At 34.6% G+C, this 23362-nt stretch overlaps 2 protein-coding genes across 3 annotated transcripts; one reads left to right on the top strand and one right to left on the bottom strand.

The window, feature by feature from the left end:
• The first annotated feature begins 1663 nt into the window (after positions 1-1663).
• Positions 1664-6203, top strand: tnfaip2b (tumor necrosis factor, alpha-induced protein 2b). Of its 2 annotated transcripts, none has more exons than XM_083539759.1 (12): positions 1664-1767; positions 2789-2929; positions 3071-3734; positions 3821-3932; positions 4082-4189; positions 4270-4364; positions 4484-4576; positions 4665-4791; positions 5198-5323; positions 5452-5607; positions 5701-5822; positions 5917-6203. In XM_083539759.1, exons 1-12 carry the CDS (start codon positions 1704-1706, stop codon positions 6089-6091), a joined length of 1983 nt encoding a protein of 660 aa, XP_083395885.1. In that variant the 5' UTR covers positions 1664-1703; the 3' UTR covers positions 6092-6203. The 2 variants fall into 2 exon arrangements, with proteins under 2 accessions (XP_083395885.1, XP_083395886.1); XM_083539760.1 differs by lacking the exon at positions 1664-1767 and adding an exon at positions 2261-2529.
• Positions 6204-8075: 1872 nt separating this feature from the next.
• On the bottom strand, positions 8076-12333 carry LOC310725435 (exocyst complex component 3-like protein). The gene is made up of 10 exons (XM_083540372.1): positions 12024-12333; positions 11266-11773; positions 10962-11187; positions 10774-10874; positions 10594-10671; positions 10156-10279; positions 9854-9970; positions 9502-9654; positions 8543-8664; positions 8076-8443 (listed from the first exon to the last, which is right to left on the bottom strand). Exons 1-10 carry the CDS (start codon positions 12133-12135, stop codon positions 8296-8298), a joined length of 1689 nt encoding a protein of 562 aa, XP_083396498.1. The 5' UTR covers positions 12136-12333; the 3' UTR covers positions 8076-8295.
• Positions 12334-23362: the final 11029 nt, after the last annotated feature.

Raw genomic sequence — 23362 nt, 5'->3', positions numbered from 1 at the left:
AAGGAAGCATTGACATTTTTATCAATTGGCCTGTTTGATCTGTCCCTTCACCATTACACTGACTCAGTTGCTTAAGTAAACATTGATAGCAACAGCTTTTGTTTTTTTTAGTGATACATTTTTTACTCAAGTTTAAGTAAATAAGTTTCAGCTTTGACATGTACTTAAGCAGAGGTGGCAAAAATACATACATCATTCATTTCAGTAGAAGTACAGATACTCATATTTTAAAATACTCGGGTAAAAGTTTAAGTACTGACTACACTTTTTTACTCTAGTTAAAGTAAAGAAGTTTTGGCTCTGACATGACTTAAGTAAAAAGTAGCAATTACTACTACCTGTTTTATTGTCACGCTGGTAACTGGAGGTCACGTTATATTAATATTAGGGCCGTCATTTAATTATATATTTTAAAAACTATTTAATCGAATGATTGTCGTGAATTAACTCAGGAATAATCTAAATTTTTTATCTAAATACTCTAATCAACATAGGCATAGCGAAATATAGATGCTTTATGCAATGTATGTTTATTATTGGTGAAAATGAACTCAACATAGAGCATGAAGACAAAATATTATTGTAAATGTTTTAAAGTACTTATTGTGTTTTAAATACGGTAAATTATTAGGACACCAAACGGAACCTTTGCTATGTTTCCACACGGACAGTTAATAAGGTGATACCAGAGATACTGTACATTTCATATGGATTACATAATCAAAACTTGATTTTTCAAGCTTTCTATAGATATGTTTTAGTTTTTGTGAGGCAAATATTTACTGAGATTCAGGACATTTATTTATATGTTTAATAAAAATAGTCAAACAGAAATGTGTGCTGCATTAATTGCGCATTAATGAAACCAGAGCCGTTAAAATGACATAACAGCCTTAATTAAAACATTAATTCAAAATGAATTACAAAAAAATCTGGTCACCTAATAAATGTATCCAGTCTGAATATCCACCATACAGAACATAAGTTTAGAAAAGATGATGATGATGATGATGATGATGATGATGATGATGATGATGATGATCAGGTGATCAGGAATGTCTCCATCACTGATTCCCTCTGTGTCATCCACGTCACCCCCATATTTTTTGTTGCCTTCTGCTGCCACTTGTAGTTTGCAAGTCTGTGGTGTGTGAGAGGCAGGAAATGATACACCAGTTAATTAAAAAAGCTGTGCAATGACAGGAAATCGGTTGATGGGCTAAAAACGGTTCAGTATAAAGAAAAATATTGACATTTCACCAAAAAGATCAAAACGAGCCTGTTTTGGTATTAGTGTTAAAATGTAGAGTGAAAGTAAAAAGTTGTCTGAAAAATAAATAGTGAAGAAAAGTACTGATACCATAAAAATCTACTTATGTATAGTATAACAAAGTATTTCTACTTCTATTATTAAAATATTACAGTTTTTAATAAAGTTTTTACATACCTTTGAGGTCAGGGTGAGTAATACAGTAATACAAATTTAAGATTTAATAGTTTGATTTTTTTACACCTTAAAAGATTTTAAGCAGTCATAAACCAAAGCATGAATTGAAGTGTGAGACATCTTCTGAGAAGACAGAATAGGTAGACAAACCACAATCCACATCCTTCCTTTCTGTGATCTTTCACATGACTTTCTATATCATACAAAAGCACCTGTTTCTGTGAGACAAATTACAGTACTGAAGCCCTGTGTGCCCATGGCATGCTTTTTACACTGCCGTAAGTTACTGGACTGTTTTAGTTCCAGACAACGAGATGGCGGTAAGAAAACAAAGCTTTGCAAAAAAAAAATTAAATAATAATAATAATAATAATAATAATAATAATGATGGTGATGATGATGATGGTGATGATGATGATGTTAATGATGATAACAATAATAATAGTGATTATGATACTGATAATAATGATGATGATGGTTGTGGTGGTGATCGTGATTGTTGTTGTTGTGTCCATACCCCTACTTTAAAAAAAAACAAAAACGCACAAATCAAAATCGAAATCTTTGCGTGCAAAGTTGCTGAAAGTGTCCTCCCTCCAAAGCTACGCAGGAACGATGCTTGCATTTCATTTTAAAACTCGGTAAACAGGTTGATGGATGCTTTGAAAAGACATGCTCTAAATATGAATGCGCAATATGGCAATTGTGAAACATCAATTTGTTTAATCATGTGATCATGTCGAAAGTGTTTAGATTTTCACTGCGCTTGAATCAGTTCCTGTATGTGGGGTATATACTAAAAAAAAGTTGACAGAAAATCAACAAATATATAAAAGAAAGGAGATTGGGGGGAACCGGGTGTTAAAGATCAGCGCACTGGTACTCAGGATGCAGCGTTTAATGAGCATCCCAGATGTGTCCTGTTCACACTTTTACCCGGAAAGTTCAAGCGTTCGGGAAAGTGTTTCTCCACGCGCCAGTCCCTCCCCCGTGGGTTGTAGTGAAAGAGAAGGAGGAGGAGGAGATACTCCATATAAACAGCAAAAACTCATAGGCAGAACAATCAGTTTGAGCAAAGGCTGGTGAGTTGACTGCTTATGTCTTTAGTAAACTTTAGACAAACTTTACTTGCAGCCTCAGCAGGGACTATTTCTTTATAATCTTTTTGTGTTTTTATAACACTCATTATATATTATATTTAATCTCTTTTTATTTTGCTTTCTAACAAAGCATGCTTGCCTGTTATCAGGTTATGATCGCCTAAGCAGGCATCAATACCTATATTATTTTAAACACTTATTGTGTGCTTTAGTTAATCTATGACTACTTTCTGCCTTGAAGGAGCAATGACTGTTGGATCGACATCCCCCATAGACAAGAAGCTCTCCAAGTCCAGATTTTCCAAACTGAAAGCAAACCTGCCATTTTTTAGAAGGAATTCCCATGTTCATGCCCATACCCATGTTGACCAAAACCCATCAGGTAAGAACATTGTAGTTATCTTTCCAAAAAATGTAAATAAAATCAGGTACCTGGATGAATGCTCTTTACAGTTAGTCATTTGTGTGAGGTTTGTGTTGTCCTGGGATCCTAACAGAATTTCCTTGCTTCTGTCTTCTTTAGAGGTTCTGTTAACTTTTCAGCAGAACCTAGAGCAGAATAATTTTTCAGTAGCAGGGAAGCAGCTGATATGTCGAGAGGAGCGTTTGTTTGCACTGAAACAAGAAGGCGTGGAATCCAACAAATGCATGTTGGAGGAAGAGGAAGAAGATGCGGAGGAAAAACTGAAACAAAACTTTAAAGACTTGTTAACGAAAGTCATGTCAACAGTTGAGAGATCTCTTGATGTTCAAACTAATGAAGAGAAAGAATTTCTAAAAGAGGCAATCTTAGCCATAGACCAGGAGGAGGAGCAGGACAGGAGATGGGATGGGGTTGGAGAAAATGAGCGTCCTCCATGGAGGCCAAGGTGTTGCAGACAGGATCATGATCGCCTGATTCAGGATATGGTTATACAGCGGATGGAGAAGGCACAGCTAGATTCAAATGTCAACATTACATCTTCGATTAAAAAGGAGATCACTGCCAAGGCTAAACAACTAAAAGAAGACCTGCTCAAAATTGTAAGAAATGTGAGGAGCTGCTACCCAAATGAGAACGTGTGCCAACTATATGCTGAATTATACCATCAGCTTTTTAGTGCCAGTCTCATAGAAATTGCTAAGTTTGGACTAGTTGATGACGACTGCATATATGTGCTACAGTGGGTGAACAGTCTTTACCCTCAGTAAGTGAAAAAAGTCATACCAAGGCATTCTGTAAACTCTAAATGCTATTAAAGTTGTTTAATTTGAACTACATCTTACTTTTCAGGATTTTAAAGCATAATGAGCTCTTAGAGGTAATTAAATATGAAGATCTGAAGCCAGTACTCCCTGATGACGTCCTTGAGCCATTGGAGAAGCAGTTTTTGTTCAGTAAAGAGGTATATGTTCATTTGTTATTGTATAATTCTAAGACTGCCATCAGATAAACCAGGCAATTCAAAAGTGCTGTAACTTTTGAATTGTGGCTTTTGTGCTGAGTCACTGATAGATATATCTTTTCTGTCCCATATTTTGTTCCCTTATCTAGAGTGAGCTGCAGACATTGTGTCAAACAGTCATAAACAGAGAGAAGAATTATATCCCAGAACTGAGGGATGATTGCTACATAAGCCATCTGGCTACTGATATAATTCAGGTACTAAGATTACAGACAAAACAGTGTATTGGAAATATATATAAGTGCGATTTCTAAATTCTGATGTGTTTCTTCTGCAGTGTGTCAATGCTCTTCTAAAATTATCTAGGGACGTGCTGGGCTCTTGGTCAAAAACCCAAAGAATCACACACCCGATAAAACAATTTCTTATTAAGTGAGTTAATTTATTATAAGTTTGTTGTATTTTTTTGCAATGTTCATTAATTGCATCATAATTTGTATCATTTAGTAGATACAATTATGACAATTTAATCATTTTTTGCCTGTTTTCAGTTACCACAATTTCCTTGAGAAAGTGATTGAGGAAAATCAGGCAAATGCTGATGCCACATTGAAGGCCAACCTACAGTGTATCCTAGAGCTCAGGTAAGCATCTGGATATCTACTTTGGAGATTTGCAATAAGACATTGTACCTTTGAAAGGAAGGGGGTATAACTGTTGTTGTTTCAATAGGAATTACATTATGATGAATCCACAGCCCTTCCCCCAAGACATCAGGAATGACTGTATAGATATTCTGGATCAGACAAGAGACACATGCCACAGATATTTTACCAATCCGATCCAAAAGAATCTGAAGGTATCTCAGATGCAAAAGTGTTTTTATTTTATTAATAATTTTACAAATGTATATCCATATTAACGTACACCAACCAGGCATAACATTATGACCACCTACCTAATATTGTGTTGGTCTCCCTTTTGCTGCCAAAAGAGTCCTAAACCTTTGAGCATTAACAGCATTAACTTCTTCAGCAATTTGTGCTACAGCAATTTGTTTGTTGTAATCAGTGTTAGTCTCTTCACTGGTCATAATGTTAAAATCTTATGCCTGGTCGGTGTATGTCTATGTATGTCTATTTATTGTCTGTAATCTATATGCTTTAATATATCTATTCCTTTTTGGTGTCTTAATTTTGATTTGCCTTCTTCTATTAACCCATATGAGAGAAATTAATGTTGCATATCTTTGCATGCTTTAACAGTGGCTATACTTCAAACTGGGTACCAAAGAATGGCTTAAAGACAATGAATATGTGTGCGGTGAATTGCTCAAAGGGGTGCAAAGACACATTGATGAAATAAGACTTCTAAATGAAGCATCCTTTAAGGTAAAAAGTGCATAGATTTTTTTATTTATTGATTTATTAATTCATTCATTGATAAATTTACTGGATTCTGCATTCTGGTGTAAACTAATGGTGCCCTGCTGGATTTTTTAAATGTACTCTATTAACAGGATTTGGTCAGCAAGCTTCATGAACAAGTTTTGGCTGAGTATGTAAGAAAAATGATGAAGAAGAAGACCAGGTTTAAAGATCAGCAGAAACAAAAACTGGCAGCTGAAAGACTAGTCACAAATAGTCAGAAAATACACACTCTGTTTACCGAGGCTGTAAGTTTTATATATTTCTTTTGTCTGTCGTTTTGTTTCTACTTTAATGGGAATATTGTTTAATAGTCCTGATTCAATTGCCTTCTTCTACAGGGGTCAAACATGAAGGGGCTGGAAAAGATCCTACCAAGTCTAGCTGAACTGCTGACAATACAAGATCCACACTGCATTGTACTCCATCTGGCCACCCTCTCTAAAACTTACCCAGATCTCAGGTAATCCTTTTTTTTCATATATTCATATGCACATTTGTGTCAAATACAGCTTTTTACATCTCGGAAACGAATGTAATTCTGTTTCATTTAACAGTGAAGCCCATGTCTCTGCTTGGCTATACCTTAAGGCAACCCTCTCTGCTTCAGACCTGAAAGATATTAAGAAGACCTTCGCTATTTGTAATGCCCAGAATTTAGAAAGTGCTGTGGATGGCAAGGAACCTCTTTATTCAAGCAGGAGTTTCTTTTCCAAAGTAGTCATTAGGTAAATCCTCTGTACTGTAAAATGACAAATGTTTTTAATTCTAATGCTGGATGTTGTATTTATAATTGTGTTGTGCAGTGTCATGTGGTGATGTAAATAAATTTTAAGGAAATTTACTCCATGTTACTGTTATTCATTTCATATGTTTTGTCAAAAAATGCGCTCCACATAGTCTAAAATGTAGTAATTATTATTAATAGACTTTAATTACCTCCTTAACATCAAAAGGGAGAGTAATATAAAGTCCATTTAGTGTATAAAAGTTCTCTTCCTGATGTAATAAAGCTTTTTATTGTTTTAAACATTGAAGTTTCTAGATTAACACCTGTTCTGGTATGTGACCAATATTCTGTGGGAATAGCCTTAGTCGTCAAAGAAGTCCAAAATTACTGGAGGATACAGGATATGAGTTTTCCTGTACAACAGAACCAGGTATAGCTATAACTATAACGAATGAAACAATAACATCCACATCCTGTTTAACATCCTCTACTGTTTGATTGTTTTATTGTTTATTGTTTTTCGGATCCAAAAATGTTAATCTGAGCTTTTTAAATAAAGAAAACATTATTAGGGTTTACAGCCACCAAACATAAACATAGTTTAATTGTTTTTTTAGTGTCAACCTACATCTTATACAATAATAATGCTCAAGCATAGACGTTTATACATATTTTCCAGTTCTGTGATGTTTGTACTTTAAAGCAAGTTATACAATGCTGCCATCAAGTGGACATAGTAAGATTTTTAACACTGAATAAACACTCAAGTAACGTGATATATCAAACAGTCAAATAGAACGGACAAATACAACAAGGTCTAAGTCATAAAGTAAAAATAATCAAATGAAATCAAAACCATTGAAATGTTATCACATGTTGCTTTGACACATAGCTTTGTTTTTATATAAAAGTACAAGCATATATTTCATGTTTCTATCTAAACCCAAGCAAATGTTAAAACTTAGTGTCTTTTTGCTAAATTAGACATTAGGCAATTGTTGAAATGCCTTATTGCGCAATGATGAAGATGTAGCAGCTATCATATGGTTTAGCTTGATGACTGTATATTAGTTTAATTAGCTACTGGACATTTCCTCGCTGACCTGCCCCTCCTGCTAATTCATTGAATTACGGTAAGTCTTGCTTCAGTATACGGGGCATTAGCTATTATTATTATTATTATTATTATTATTATTGATGTTACACATTCTTGTGTGTTACACATTCTGACTGTCCATTTGAGAAAACAAACTTTTACAGTGGACAGTCAAAATGTGTATTAGTAGTCAATGTTAAAATATAATAATAATATTAATATTAATATTAATAATAATAATAATAATAATAATAATAATAATAGTTAATGCCCCGCATCTGTTAACTAAAGCATGACTTACTGTAACTAAATGAATTATCAGGAGGGGCAGGTCAGCGAGAAAATGTCCAGTAGCTAATTAAACTAATATACTATTATATTTTTATTATGCCCAAACAAAACTTCATTCTTGGAGAGGTTTTCCATGCGATCTGCGATGCCCGTGGTGCCTTTTCTGATCAGGGAACAGTCACACAGCAGGCAGTATGGTGCATATGTTCTTCTTTAATTTAATGCATATAACAGACAAGTATATACACACACACTGGAAAAAAAAAAACCCTGAGCTGAAACTGTTCCTGATTGGGTAAGAAGACATAATAACCGGAGATGTGTGAGCCCAGATAAAGACTTCCTGTATACCTTATGTACTAACATCGTAAAGATCTTATATACACCGAACAGATAACAGGAATGTGTTTAGAGAACCATCTTAACACTAATATATACAGTCCTCAAGCTAAACCATATGAGAGCGTCTACATCTCCATTGTTGTGCAATGAGGGGCTTCCGAAAAAATGCAGTAACGTCAGATCCGGTGTTATGCGCTAAAACGCTCCCCCCCCCCCCCCCCCCACACACACACACACACACACACACACACACTTATCTCATATTTCTGAGATATAAAGTCATTATTATGAGATCCTTTTTGTGATTTTTTTTTCCTTTGTGAATGCAATGCGCTTCCGTGACATAAGAAAAAAAATCAAGTAGTAAAAAAATTTAAATAACAATTTAAAAGTCCAATGCAACCTTTTGCCTCCCAATGTTAACCTTTAAAGTGCTTTAAAAATCTAATCATTTATATATATGCTTTGAATTTGTATTTAACAAAGACAGCACCACATATGGGCTTTGGTGTGGTCTCCATTTCTGACATGGTCTTCAACTTCTCTACTCACATTAATTATTTTCTTAATCTGTCGACTAGACAAGTCCCCTCTCCAGTGCAGTAGGTCAGGAATGTACTCCTCGCTACAAGAAAATTACAAATACCACTTTTTTTACTCAATACAAAAATGTACCAACATTTTGAATAATTTCAGCTTTACATAATAAAGTGCATGAGTTTACCTCTCTTTGGGGAAAATGATGTACAGACTTGAGCAGAGAAGCTTAAGAGCATCTACATTACGGCACTGTAGAAGCTCGGCTATTTTCAACAGGACCATTTTCTGGTCATCATCCCTTCCGTTCTGTTTAAAAAAAAAAATCAAATGTATTATTAAGACATTCATCAAAATGTACAACCAATCTGATGAAATGCATACAAGTTTGCAATCTGTATTTTCAGTCACTGTGCAGCACAAATTACATTTATATTCCATTGTATATACCCCATTCAAGCATAACATTATGACATTATAACCGGTGACATGAATAACACTGATTATCTCTTCATCATGGCACCTGTTGTGGGTTGTATATATCAGGCAGCAACTGAACATTTGGTCCTTAAAATTGATGTGTTAAAGGCAGTAAAAATCAGCAAGTATATGATTTAAGTGAGTTTGACGAGGGTCAAATTGTGATGGCTAGACGACTGGGTCAGAGCTTTTTCCCTTGTGGGGTGTTTTTTCAGTCTGCAGTGGTCAGTGTCTATAAAAAGTGGTTCAGTGGTGACAAGGTCATGGGCGGCCAAGACCCATTGATGCACATAGGAGTCAAGGCTGGTCCGTATGGTCTGATCCAACAGACAAGCTTCTGTAGCTCAAATTCCTGAAGAAGTTAATGCTGTTAATGCTCGAAGGTCAGGACTGTTTTAGCAGCAAAAGAGGGACCAACACAATATTAGGCAGGTGGTCATAAAGTTAGGCCTGGTTGGTGTAAGTGTACAGTAGGTGTTTATAGAAAAAATATATTAGTACTTACTTGATTTATTCAGAAAATAGTCTACATTTATCTTTATATCTCCATATCTGTCTGCTTGTGGGTTGACAACATCCAAAAGGTGTTTGTGGTGACTTTATGAATGATAGGGTTCTTTGTAAAGTGCAAGAATGTACAATATAATTAACATTTGTGTTTCTTACCTGTTGTGTAAATCTGGCATAGAAATTTTTAGCATCCGCCATTATTCTCTTTTCTACATCATTCCATCTCTTTTCTAAATGTTTTAAATTTTTCTCCATTAAACATTGCAAATATGCTCTGGTAACACTGTGGTATGCTGCGTTTACCATGAGCTTAAAAAGAGAGTAAAAAAAAGAGTCAAACGTTGCAATTTTTGCAAACTAGAACTACAATTAACAGTTAAACAATAGCAGTACAGTACATCAAATGTTTTGGGGGAAAAAACTTTTTTTTTTGTTTTTTATTAAATCAGTGATCAGAAGATTCTAAAAGATATCTAATTTAAATATCAAATTATTATCATATACATACCTGTTTTGTCTCCTGTCCCTGTTCTATTTGTGGTAAAGTTGCAAGCATGCTTTGAATTATGGCCATCATTTTACTTAAATGTGCGTCCTCTTTGTTGAAATACTTCTTTAAATTGTCCTAAAATTTAAAAATATAATATTTTATAGTACTTTATTACTTGTATATTACATTATATTATAATAGTAATGTAATTTAATAGACAGTATTTACTTTTTTACATTTTTATTAAGGTTGTCGTGTGTGTTATATATTGTTTGTAAAACCTTGTAATACTGGATATTTTCAATAATGCATGAACTCACTTTTGCTATGAATGCAAAGCACTGCTGTGTGCTGGATAAAGATTGACTCTCCATCTTTTCTAACATCAGGAGAGTGGATGAATCTGTGTTATTATTTAAATCAATGATGCTCAGAGCATAGGACCTGCAGCGTAGAAAATAAATTTCAAACCCTGTAACTTAAATAGTGAAGACCATGAAATCCGCATTCATGAAAGAAGATGATTTGAGATAAAACACTAAACAAAACTAAAGTGTATCATTTTAGTAAATAATCTTATGGAATGTGTTTAAGCACTACAGATGATTGATTTTGATTTTTACAATATGCATATTTTGGACGAAATGCTTATTCAGGAACCGATTAAAGTGTTTTTTCTCATTAAACATGATGCATTAAAAAAGCTGTTTACTAAATTGTTGCATGCTAACCATCATAGAAAAACCTTTCAAACTCACCTGAGTTGCCGACAGGTATAAATTGTCCTGAAGTTACACAGTAGATTTGCCTCATCTGCTCTCTGCACATTCATATACCTCCCAACACACATTTGTTTGGTAAAGAGGCAGTTCATTTTATACCATTTGATGCTATATAAAACTAAGAGTGATACAGGGCAGAAAATCTAATAAACTCACTTCTGTATGAAACTGTGAAGTTCATCACAACAAAGTCTTTGTACCGCATTTGAAAGGGACTGACTGACTGTCTTACTTGCTTGAATGGGAGCATTCAGACACTTTAGAGAGAAAAATAGGCGGTGGGGGTGTTAGGTTGAAGAGATTCTACAGGATTATGATACTGGGAGATATTTTTTGTTTAGTACCTGTATAACATCAAGTTGGACTTGAATAAAATCCTCCTCATTGCTATCAACATTAATAACATTAAGTACATCATGTTGCAGGATGTTGTACAGGGTAGTCGAGATATTGTCTTGAAGGAGTTTTAGAAGTTTCTGCTTTGAATACTCCATCCAGTCAACCAGCAAGAAAGGGTCTGATACACTGAGTACACAATTCTGTGTGTGAAAGCATCCTTTATATTCCTGCCTGAAATTATAAACAATTAAGCAAACCATTCCATTTTGTGTGCTAGTCCAGGTTTTTGGTTCATGAAAAAGTACTTACCAAAAGAATGTCTTTTTCACCCATTGTAAAAGGAAGAACGAATCTTTGACTGATGAACTTCTATCCATTAACATGTGCAACATGCTAAACAGGTGGTGATTATAACTGTCAAGCAGGTAATGAACTAGTTCTGAATTGTCCAATACTGGACATAAGCCAGTCATCTGGCTACATATCAAGCTCATAACGTCATTCAGGCATTCCCCAGTGTATGGCTGTGAGTTTGGAAGCAGTTCAGGAAAGTTGTTATCTACAAATTTTTCCACTGCTGTGACGTACTTATTCAACTTGCTTTGAGAATAGCTGCCACTCCCAACACACATGACACTATTTTGTTCATCCGACTGTTTTACCTGCTCAGCTGTGTCTATTAGCTGCTGGAGATATTTGTTTCCAGTAAGTGTATCTGTGACATTGGGAGGGATTAAGTCTTGAGTGTACATTCGGGGATCTGCACCAAACTGGTCTGTCGTGTTCATGAGGCAACCACTTTGTTCTCTGGGATATTCTGAAATTTATACAATACTATTAATATAGCATCTAACATATAAAGCTGCCTTTAATATTGTTCTGGTTTTTACAACAAAAATTATTTACATTATATATAATATATTGCAATATCCAATGCAGAATATGGCTATAAAACCATGGCAACAATCTAATCTAATCAAATTGTTCCCTTTAGTTTCTTAATTATGAACTTTACTTCGAGGATGTTAATTAGGTACATAACAGTAATATATGAACACATAACTTACCATCTACATGCTCCAAGGGCTCTGCGCTTATGTGACTTACCAAAATTTCTTTCTCCATATCTTTCATTTTTTTCCTGAAGAAGTGGTTTATGTTTTTCAAAATCCTTGGCATTTTTGCTTGTCTATTTCACTAAAAACCTAAATATACTCAGTGATGGTGGTATTATAATGAGCTCTGATCATATAAGACCTTGTGCATTATCCACAAGCTCTGAGCTGCCAGTTTATATACACACCCATGGCTGGTATTCCCCCAACACAACCAACTGATTATCCCACTGAAAGTAATATCCACAGCAACTTCCCCATTACCTCAAAGCTCTTTTACTACTTAAAAATCCCAACCTTCTTCCTTGTTTTGCACAAGATTTTTCCAACCTGTTATTGAACTTGTTCAAAGAGGAAGATGTATACAAAGATAGCAGAGAAAGGACAAATAGAGGAAAGTAGAGGTTAGTATTGGTACTTAAAAAGTTGGTACTATGACTGGTAAAAGAAGAGAGTCAGCTGATATGAAGAAGCAAAGAAAAAGGTAGATATTTTGCGTGTTGTGGAGAGCAATTAAAAAGGAAGTAAAACCAGAAACATTGGAGTTGGGTTTAAACTGTTCTACCGGAGTGTGAATAGAAAAGACAAATTGTGTAGGGGTGATCCTGAAGGAAGAGTTTAGTAAAAGTGTAGTGAAGGTTAAAAGAGTTTCTGATAGGGTGATGAAAGTGAAGCTGGACGTTGAAGAGGTGATGATAAATGTCATCAGTGCTTCTACTTCACAAGTGGGTTGTGTAATGGAGGAGAAGGAAAAATTCTGGAGTGAGTTAGATGAAGTGGTGGAGAGTGTACCTGGGGAAAAAAGATTGGTGATTGAGGTAGACTTTAATAGGCATGTAGGTGAAGGGAACAGAGGTGATAAGGAGGTGATGGGTAGGTATGGCTTTAAGGAGAGGAACGTGGAAGGGCAGATGGTGGTAGATTTAGCTAAAAGGATGGAAATAGCAGTGGCAAATACTTATTTTAGGAAGAAGGAGGAGCATAGAGTTGGACTATATTCTATGCAGGAGATGCAACCTGCAAGAGAATGGAGACTGTACCCTCACAAAAAATAACTACAGTATTACTAAAGTAAACTGAAGTACAACTGTAGTAAAATTGCAGGTTATAGAAAATTAACTGGAGTAATATTAAGTACAACTGCAAAACTGCAATATAATAAAGTTTAAACACAGTTCAACCATAGTTCAATCAAATTAAACAGCAGTAAAATCTGCAGTACATGGAAGTACATCGGCAGTAAAAAGGAGTAAAACTGTAAGTTATAGTGAAGTATAAATACAGTACTTTAGTTAAGCGATACACTGAAATGCATGTTTGCTGCCCTTGTACTACATTGTGCTGCAGTTATGTTGTATAGTGAAGTATGCCAATGGTGTGGTTACTGTACTTCATTAAGTGCAAATAATTGAGGTAAACCACTACTATGCAAAATCAAAAGATGAAGGTGATGTGTGTGTCATGTTCAAAGAAACCGATAAACCATAATCAATTCCTTGTGTTGAGTGGATTATGTTAAGATGTGTTTATTTATTTGTTTTAAAAAATATTTAATTTGTCATATTCTGAGATTAAAACATTACAGCAGGTAAATTACAGTAATACAAGAAATATAGTAGGCATCTGTGTGACTTTTTACAAGTTTTATTATAAACATAATACATCTTATTCAAAATTATAGTTTATCAATAAACATTTTTTTTTCTTTTTTTTTTAATTAATCATTCATTTTCTCTGACACATTACACTGAGACACTGTCACAAATTCAATAATTCAGATTATTTGTTAATCTTGTTCATATGAATTCGGTAAAGGTAAAACAACCAACCTATCTGGTCTTTTTTCCATTTCTATACATTTGTTTGTTATTTCAGATGTACTTACTGTAGTAATGATGATGATGATAATAATAATAATAATAATAATAATAATAATAATAATTATTATTATTATTATTATAATTATAATAATTTATATATAAAAAAAAAAAAAATTGTACTTGCAAGGCCCTTAACCCTCTATGCTCCGGGGGTCCCTTACGAGGGAAATATCAAGGTCCGTGACGTCGGATTGACGTGGGGCCGCCTTCCCGTGGGCTCACCACCTGCAGGAGGGACCGTAAGGGACGGTGCTGTGAGGATTGGGCAGCAGTCGAAGGCGGGGGCCTGCTTAGACTGCTGCCCCCGCGACCCGAATTACGGATAAGCGGGAGAAAATGAATGAATGAATGAATGAATGAATGAATGAATGAATTTTGTACTTGTTCCTTCTGGGATGTTTTTTATTTGGAATCGAGTTTTCTAAATAGAATTTGTATGTCTTTCACATATAGGACATTTAATCTGCATTTAATAAAAGTCGCCTTGTTGAGTCATCTAATTTTGCTGTGAGAATATTATTATATATTGTCCTCACAACTTTAGAATTTAACAGATGGGTAAACAAACTTTATTTATATGTAATGTCATGTACAATATGCTTTACGAATGTCATAATCAGAAAACAGAGCTGAATTGTGGCACGCACATGAGTGAGCCAATGGTTTGAGCGTGCAACAGTTGGTTCTGGAAGTAAAAACAAATTTTCTCCTTAGTGAAATAGATTTTTAACAATAACGGAACCTTTGAAGACAGACCTGTTGTGAGCTGGGTTGTCGGAACTCAGAACCCGTCTCTGAGCAGACACATCACGGGTGGATTCTTTGTTTCAGTTAATTCCCAATGTAGCACTCTTAACTTAATAAAATTAAATGAAATGGACCTCAAAAGCCAATGAAAAATCTTTAGTCTTGGATGAGAAAGAGCAAAAACTTCTTTATTCCAGACACGTTCTAATGAGCCCATAGAAGGTGGTCACTTCGTCACAACAAAATGATCAAGCGCACACACACTTTGCACACACTTATTCTTATACCCTGGTGTTACATGACACCTTTACTTTTTTTCCTATTTTCTTCATCCTAGCAAAGTCCCCTTCCTGTGATTCCATATTTGGGTTTTCCTGTTCCCCCATCACCCTTATTTACGGCCTTTTCTCTATGTAACTTAAGAAAAGAATGTGTATACAACTTTCACCCCCTCTGGTACAGCCAGGCACCGCTTCCTCGTGCTCTCAGGTTTTTATGCGTGGACAACCATTTTGCGGCCTACTTTATCTTCCCTACATCTACTCTGTGTAAGTGTTTTGCTTTTATAATGCTACTTGCTATTCCATTTTCATTAAATCAAGCTATATTATTTTACTTAAACTGTCTATTTGTATATGTTTAACTACATTATTCTACATGGTTATGTTAGCGTCTAGGTCATACTTCATTTATATTATCTAAACTGACTGTTGCATACTGTGTTAAGCTTCACAACTATAATGATTGTAAGCTTATTACTTATGTTGTTACATGCACATATTAGTTGTATGTTTTCAGTCATTGGGATCTCTGTTTGTTTCTTTTATTCAGCTCCAACTTACAGGCATCCTGGGACATCTCTTAGGAGCATTCTTCACTAACAGCATCCTAAATCTCACCTCTTCTCTGCACAAACATGCTTACGCCTTGTATGTTGTTCTTTCTTGTCTATCCAACACACCCATAACACCAGTCAGACTCTACTCTACTCTATTTATTAATATCTGATCGCTATTGTTAATTATACTTGGAGTACATAGACTACATGAGACTGATTAAAACACATAAGCTAAAATAGGTTTTAATCAAGCTGCTTCTATTGTATCTAATAGGTTCTGTACTAATTATTAGGTCAATTAACTGGATGGATATTAGTTGGATTAAAACACACTCTAGATAAGGTTAATTCAAACATTTTTCATCAGGGTCACTTGTTATTTACTGATATTGAACCCATATGTTCAACTTATTAAAACAAATAAATACATAAATAAAAAATACTACATTGCCCATGATGCTGTGCAGAAAATTCACCAATCAGCGAGTGATGTCAGGCAATGCGTGCCAAAAGAGATCTTCAGCTCCGCAACTGCTGTAAAACACCGCAATGATGTAATCGAGGAGGCTGTGTTACTGATTTATTTGTATTTATAAGAATATTTCTCTTTAAATTTAATTATTTCTATTCCTCCGTAATTTTTTATTTCATTGTGTTATTCTCAATGATGCAGGGTTTATATTTCTTTTCCTCTGCAAGGTTGTTAACGACACAGTTTTGTACCTTTGTCTTTTTGTTTTATTTTGATATACCTACTTATTTGCTTTAAGTCAAGCATTTAAGATTGTAATGTGATTCACCCTGTAGCTTTAGCTTATTGGTTTGGACTAGAAACTTCTATGGGGAAATGAATGGGGAACATCAATACAGAATTATTTAAATTTATTCCAATCATTTTTGGAAGGGTCCGATTTTAAATATGGATGTGTGACTGTTTCACCAAATATTACAAAACATTTCCGACCAGTTGGGTGTCCCGTACAAATATTTAATAGCACAATCACTGCAGCACAAGACATTAAATATTGTAGGGTTAAAATAACTCTTTAAGAGTTTAATTTAACACTAGACCTGAGTGTATTTGGTCCCACTCAGAATTAGTGATAAAATGACTCTTGACATAATGTTCAATTTTCAGAGTAAAATTAACTCTGTGAGGAGTAAAAATTTAACACTGCTTAACACTGAATAGAGTTACTACGATTTAACACTAAAGGAAATTAACTTTTAATAGTGTCACCACAATTTAACACTGAGGGACATTAACTCTGATTTGTTTTATCAACTTTTAACACTAAAGGTAAATTAACACAAATTAGTGTTAATATTTCACTTTTGTAGAGTTTATTTACATTTTTATTAGTAAAAACATCCCACTCGGTGAGTACAATAGTAAAACCCATTTGGTGATCAAATAACTCCAATAAGTGTCAATATTCCACTCTGTGGTTTGACTAATTTTCTCTGTTACTATGCAAAGTCAACTCAGTGGGGTTTTTTTTTACATTAAATATATGGAATAGAACAGAACAGAAAACAACTTCAACATACCATTTAAAACATTTAATAAAACAATGTCAGGCTTACATGCACAAAAAAAACATCACATCTGCATAAAATGGCAATAGGGCACTATATGCAGTGCAGAATCGGTTGTACCATATTTCATTTGAACATCAAATGGTTTGAAATAACACAGCTCGTTAACATTCACTACCTTTAAAACTCGGCCTGGATGCAGTCTGACTGTAAATGCATGATAATGGTCATCAAAACAGAGTGTTTCCACCAGTTTTTCACATAACAGTACATTTTCATCTCTTACAGCAATAGTCTTGATCTTACAAAACACTGGCATCTCACATTCTACTTCTATAGAGATAATAAAGTCTGGGCAATACTCTGTACCATAATGTTTGATCCACTTTACAGAATAGACAAGGTTTGATATTTCCACTCCTGGTTTGGAAGCCATGTCAATGCCACCTTTAAGTCAACTGAGTTCCACCATCTTCCCTGGACCAAGAGTCGATCTGTCCTGGCTAAAAGACTCCCAGTGCATTGCCATACAACTCTGGTGCTTTATGGCTTTCGTTTTGGTGATGTTTTTGAAGCTTTTTAATTGTGTTTTAAAGAATTTGTGTTTAGCTTCGTAAGGCATACACCACATGTGCAGGATTGGTCCAATTTTTCTTATACACTGTGGGAAATATATCATTATGTGATGCTTTGGAAACACATTTTAGCCTATGATGTTGGACGTTAACAATCTGCAGAAGTAAAAGCAAAAGATACCATAATACCATAATCGTCATAAAATAACTGAATTTGTAAGGCCTCTTTTTTGTGTAAAATAAAGGGTTACTTTTAAAATGTGCTGCATCACTTAAGTAAACATAAACGCCTTCCTTTGGAACATGTCTGGGTTTAAACAAATCAATAAGATGCGGATTTTGTAAAGTTGACTTTGGTGTTCCTAAAATGGGAATATAAGAAAACTTATCTGTTACAACAACTTGAACAAATGTTCTAGTGGTTTTATTTCTCCTGCTATCAAATCTTGTGTCAAGCACTACTTCGGTTGGTTCAACAGTTCCCCATTTCTCTGAAAAAAGTCTCTTTCGTTTGGCTTTCTCAAATTTAACAAAGTAAACTGATTTTTCAAATGTTCAATTGAACTTTCCTTTTAGTAGCAATGTCATTTGGAGACAGACAAAGCAAAGCTGCATCCTTCGCCTGACTCTGAATCTCAAAAACAACTTCGATGAAACAAAACCACTTATAATAGACTGACAAGCCAGCAACTTTCAGTTGCAACTTTTAACAGCAGACGCACACATATCCAAAGTGCTCTTATTTGACTTTACCAATACAGTTGTTGTGGCCACATCTCCAACACTGCCAATCTGATCAAATGCTTGAGCACAAATTTGTCCTTCTGCTTCTGCAGTCTCACAGTTGTCAGTGTGTCAAAATTCTGGTTACTTTGCTCAGCATGTTTTGTATTCAAATGTTTTTTAAAACCTGAAAAAGTACCAAACACAGAACTACACCCTGCCTCTACACATTTAAGGCGAAGATTCTTTCCAGGAACAAAACATTGAACTAATCTGAAGTGCCTAATAAGCAATTTTGAACAAAGTAATTCAACCTTACAAACAAAACACTTAATGAGGGCAGAAAAACCTAAGGCACCTAGCTAAGCAGAATCACTCTAACCTTAGCAACACGAGGACTCTCTTTAACTTTGCCAACATCTATGTCGTACACAGTGGTCTGAATAAAAGTGTAAATGTTGTGCAGCATAATGTTGTAAGAGGTGCCAAAAACAAAGTGTGCTTTAAACAACTCATCAAAGGAACCAAGAGAAGAGGTTGACTTGAATGGAATGGCATGCTAATCAAGAATGATGAAGTACTGGTGAACAGAATTCTTCTGAGGTCCCACAGCCAGGAGGTAGGGCTGAGCAATAGTTGTGATTTTTGGAAAATGCTCCTTAATGTTTTTTCCACTCTGAGAAAAACAATCAAACTGAAGAAAACCATCACCGATATGTTAAATGTAAAACAGAAAAAAACAACAAACAGACAAATAATGTTATACCTGCTGATTGGTAAACCAACACCTTACCCACTGAGCTATCTCTTTCCTCTTGGTCAAGCAGTAAATAGGCCTAATGAACCAACATGGCTTCTTTTCCTATACTTTAACACCATATAACATTAAAAGTAGGCCGAACAAGTCTTTCAAAAAGACAAATAAATAAAGCAATCTTTTAAACAGGTCTCTTAAATAAACAAATAGATTTACAGTTTAATGTCACAAAGTAGACAAACTATTAGATTTAGAATAACAATAAAAATATTACCTTGGCGATGCCAGGCTTTGAACACCCAACCTTGTGGAACCCTGCTGATTGGTAAACCAACACCTTACCCACTGAGCTATCTCTTTCCTCTTATGCAAGCAGTAAATGGGCCTAATGAACCAACATGGCATCTTTTCCTATACTTCAACACCATATAACATATTAAAAGTAGGCCAAACAAGTCTTTCAAAAAAGACAAAGAAATAAAACAATCTTTTAAACAGGTCTCTTTAATGAACAAATTGATTTACAGTTTAATGTCACAAAGTAGACAAACTATTAGATTTCAAAATAAAAATAAAAATAACACCTTGGCGATGCTGGGCCTTAAACCCACAACCTTTTGAAAATGTGTTGATCAGTAAGCCAACACCTTACACACTGAGCTATCTCTTCCCGCTTGTGCAAGCAGTAAATGGGCCTGATAAACCAACATGGTATTATTTTCTATTCTTCAATACCACAACATATTAAAAGTAGGCCGAACAAGTCTTTCAAAAAAGACAAAGAAATGAAGCAATCTTTTAAACAGGTCTCATTAATAAAAAATAGATTTACAGATTAATGTCACAAAGTAGACAAACTATTAGATTTCAAAACAAAAATAAAAATATTACCTTGGCAATGCTGGGCCTTGAACCCACAACTTTGAGGAAACCTGCTGATTGGTAAATTAACACCTTAACCACTGAGCTATCTCTTTCCGCTTTAGGAAGTAGTAAATGGGCCTAATGAACCAACATGGTTACATTTTCTATTCTTCAACACCACATAACCTATTAAAAGTAGGCCAAACAAGTCTTTCAAAAAAGAAAAGGAAATAAATCTTTTAAACAGGTCTCTTAAATTCACATATATATTTACAGTTTAAATTCACAAAGTAGACAAACTATTAGATTTCAAAATAAAAATATTACCTTGGCAATGCTGGGACTTGAACCCACAATCTTGAGGGAATGTGTTGATTGGTAACCTAACACCTGACCCACTGAGCTATCTTCCCACCTTTGTGCAAGCAGTAAATGGGCCTAATGAACCAACATATACCAAACAAGTATTTCGAATAAAGACAAAAAAATAAAGCAATCTTTTAAACAGGTCTCTTTAATAAACAAATAGATTTACAGTTTAATGTCACAAAGTAGACAAACTATTAGATTTCAAAATCACAATAAAAATGTTACGTTGGTGTTGCTGGGCCTTGAAGCCACAACCTTGTGGGATCCTGCTGATCGGTAAAACAACACCTGTCCCACTGACCTATCTCTTGGCTCACGTGCAAGCAGTCTCTGGGGCTAATGAACCAACATAGCTTCTTTTCCTATAATTTAATACCAATTAACTCTTATTAAAAGTAGGCAAACAAGTCTTTTAAAAAAGACAAATAAAAAAGCAATCTTTCAAACAGGTCTTATATATAAACAAATAGATTTACAGTTTAATGTCACAAAGTAGACAAACTATTAGATTTCAAAACAAAAATAAAAATATTACCTTGGCAATGCTGGGCCTTGAACCGACAAGTTTGTGGGAACCTGCTGACCTGTAAAACAACACCTTACCCACTGAGCTATCTCTTCCTGCTAATGCAAGCATTAAATGGGCCTAATGAACCAACATGGTTTCTTTTCCTATACTTCAACAACATATAACATTAAAAGTAGGCCAAACAAGTCTTTCAAAAAAGAAAAAGAAACAAAGCAATCTTTTAAACAGGTATCTTTAATGAACAAATTGATTTACAATTTGATGTCACAAAGTAGACAAATTATTAGATTTCAAAAGAAAAAAGAAAAATTTTACATTGGCAACACCAGGATTTAAACCTACAAGCTAGTGGAAACCTGCTGATGGATAAACCAACACTTTACCCACTGAGGTATCTTGTCATCCTTGTGCATGCATTCAATAGGCCTAATGAACCAACGTGGCTTCTTTTCCTATACGTTAACACTATGTAACTCATATTAAAAGTAGGCCAAAAAAGTCTTTCAAAAAAGACCAAGAAATAAAGCAATCTTTTAAACAGGTCACTTTAATTAACAAAAAGATTTACAGTTTAATGTCACAAAGTAGACAAATTAATAGATAAAAAACACCTTACCCACTGAGCTATCTTGGCACCCTTGTGCATGAAGTCAATAGGCCCAATGAACCAACTATGGCTTCTTTTCCAATACTTTAACAGCATGTAACTCATATTAAAAAAAGGCCAAACAAGTCTTTTAAAAACAAATACCAAGAAATAAAGCAATCTTTTAAACAGGTCTCTTTAATTAACAAAAGATTTACAGTTTATTGTCACAAAGTAAACAAATTATTAGATTAAAAAAATAATAATAATAAAAATTCACCTTGGCAACAGCAGGATTTGAACCCACAACCTTTTGGGAACCTGCTGATGGGTAAACCAACACCTTACCCACTGAGCTATTTTATCACCACTATGAATGCAGTCAATAGGCCTAATGAACCAACATGGGTTCTTTTCCTTTACTATAACACCAAGTAACTCATATTAAAAGTAGGTCAAACAAGTTTTTCAAAAAAGACCAAGAAATAAAGCAATCTTTTAAACAGCTCTCTTTATTTAACAAAAAGATTTACACTTTAATGTCACAAAGTAGACAAATTAATAGATTTAAAAAAAAATAAAAAATAAATGTCACCTTGACAACACCAGGATTTGAACCCACAACCTTTTAGGAACCTGCTGATTGGTAAAACAACACCTTACCCACTGAGCTATATTATCACCCTGGTGTATGCATTCAATAGGCCCAATGAACCAACATGGCTTCTTTTCCTATAATTTAACACCATGTAACTCATATTAAAAGTAGGCCAAACAAGTCTTTTAAAAAAGACCAAGAAATAAAGCAATCTTTTAAACAGGTCTCTTTAATTAACAGAAGATTTACAGTTTAATGTCACAAAGGAGACAAATTATTAGATAAAAAAAAAAAAAAGAAAAATTTCACATTGGCAACAGCAGGATTAGAAACCACAACCTTGTGGGAACCTGCTGATTGGTAAACCAACACCTTACCCAAATAGCTATCTTGTCACCCTTGTGGATGCAGTCAATAGGCCTAATGAAGCAACATGGCTTATTTTCCTGTAGTTTACCACCATGTAACTCATATTAAAAGTAGGCCAAACAAGTCTTTAAATAAAGACCACGAAACAAAGCAATCTTTTTACAGGTCTCTTTAATTAACAAAAAGATTTACAGTTTAATGTCACAAAGTAGACAAATTAATAGTAAAAAAAAAAATAAATAAAAAAAGGTCACCTTGGCAACACCAGGATTCAAACCCACAACCTGCCGGTAACCTGCTGATTTGTAAACCAACACCTTACCCACTGAGCTATTTCGTCACCCTTGCGCATGCAGTCAATAGGCCCAATGAACCAACATGGCTTCTTTTCCTATACTTTAACACCATGTAACTCATATTAAAAAAAGGCCAAACAAGCCATTAAAAAAAAAAAAAAAACAAGAAATAAAGCAATCTTTTGAAAAGGTCTTTTTAATTAGCAAAGTATTTACAGTTTAATGTCACAAAGGAGACAAATTAATAGATTAAAAAAAAAAAGAAAGAAAAATTGCACCTTGGCGACACCAGGATTTAAACCCACAACCTTGTGGGAACCTGCTGATTGGTAAACCAACACCTTACCCAATGAGCTATCTTGTAACCCTTGTGTATGCAGTCAATAGGCCCAATGAACCAACATGGCTTCTTTTCCCATACGTTAACACCATGTAACTCATATTAAAAGTAGGCCAAACAAGTCTTTCAAAAAAGACCAAGAAATAAAGCAATCTTTTAAACAGGTCTCTTTATTTAACAAATAGATTTAGTTTAATGTCACAAAGGAGACAAATTATTAGATAAAAAAAAAAAAGAAAAATTTCACATTGGCAACAGCAGGATTAGAACCCACAACCTTG

Source organism: Silurus aristotelis, assembly GCF_946808225.1.
Source record: "Silurus aristotelis genome assembly, chromosome: 4".
NCBI lineage: Eukaryota > Metazoa > Chordata > Actinopteri > Siluriformes > Siluridae > Silurus > Silurus aristotelis.
The sequence above is the reverse complement of the archived record's forward strand: the minus strand, read 5'-3'. Positions and strand labels throughout refer to the sequence as shown.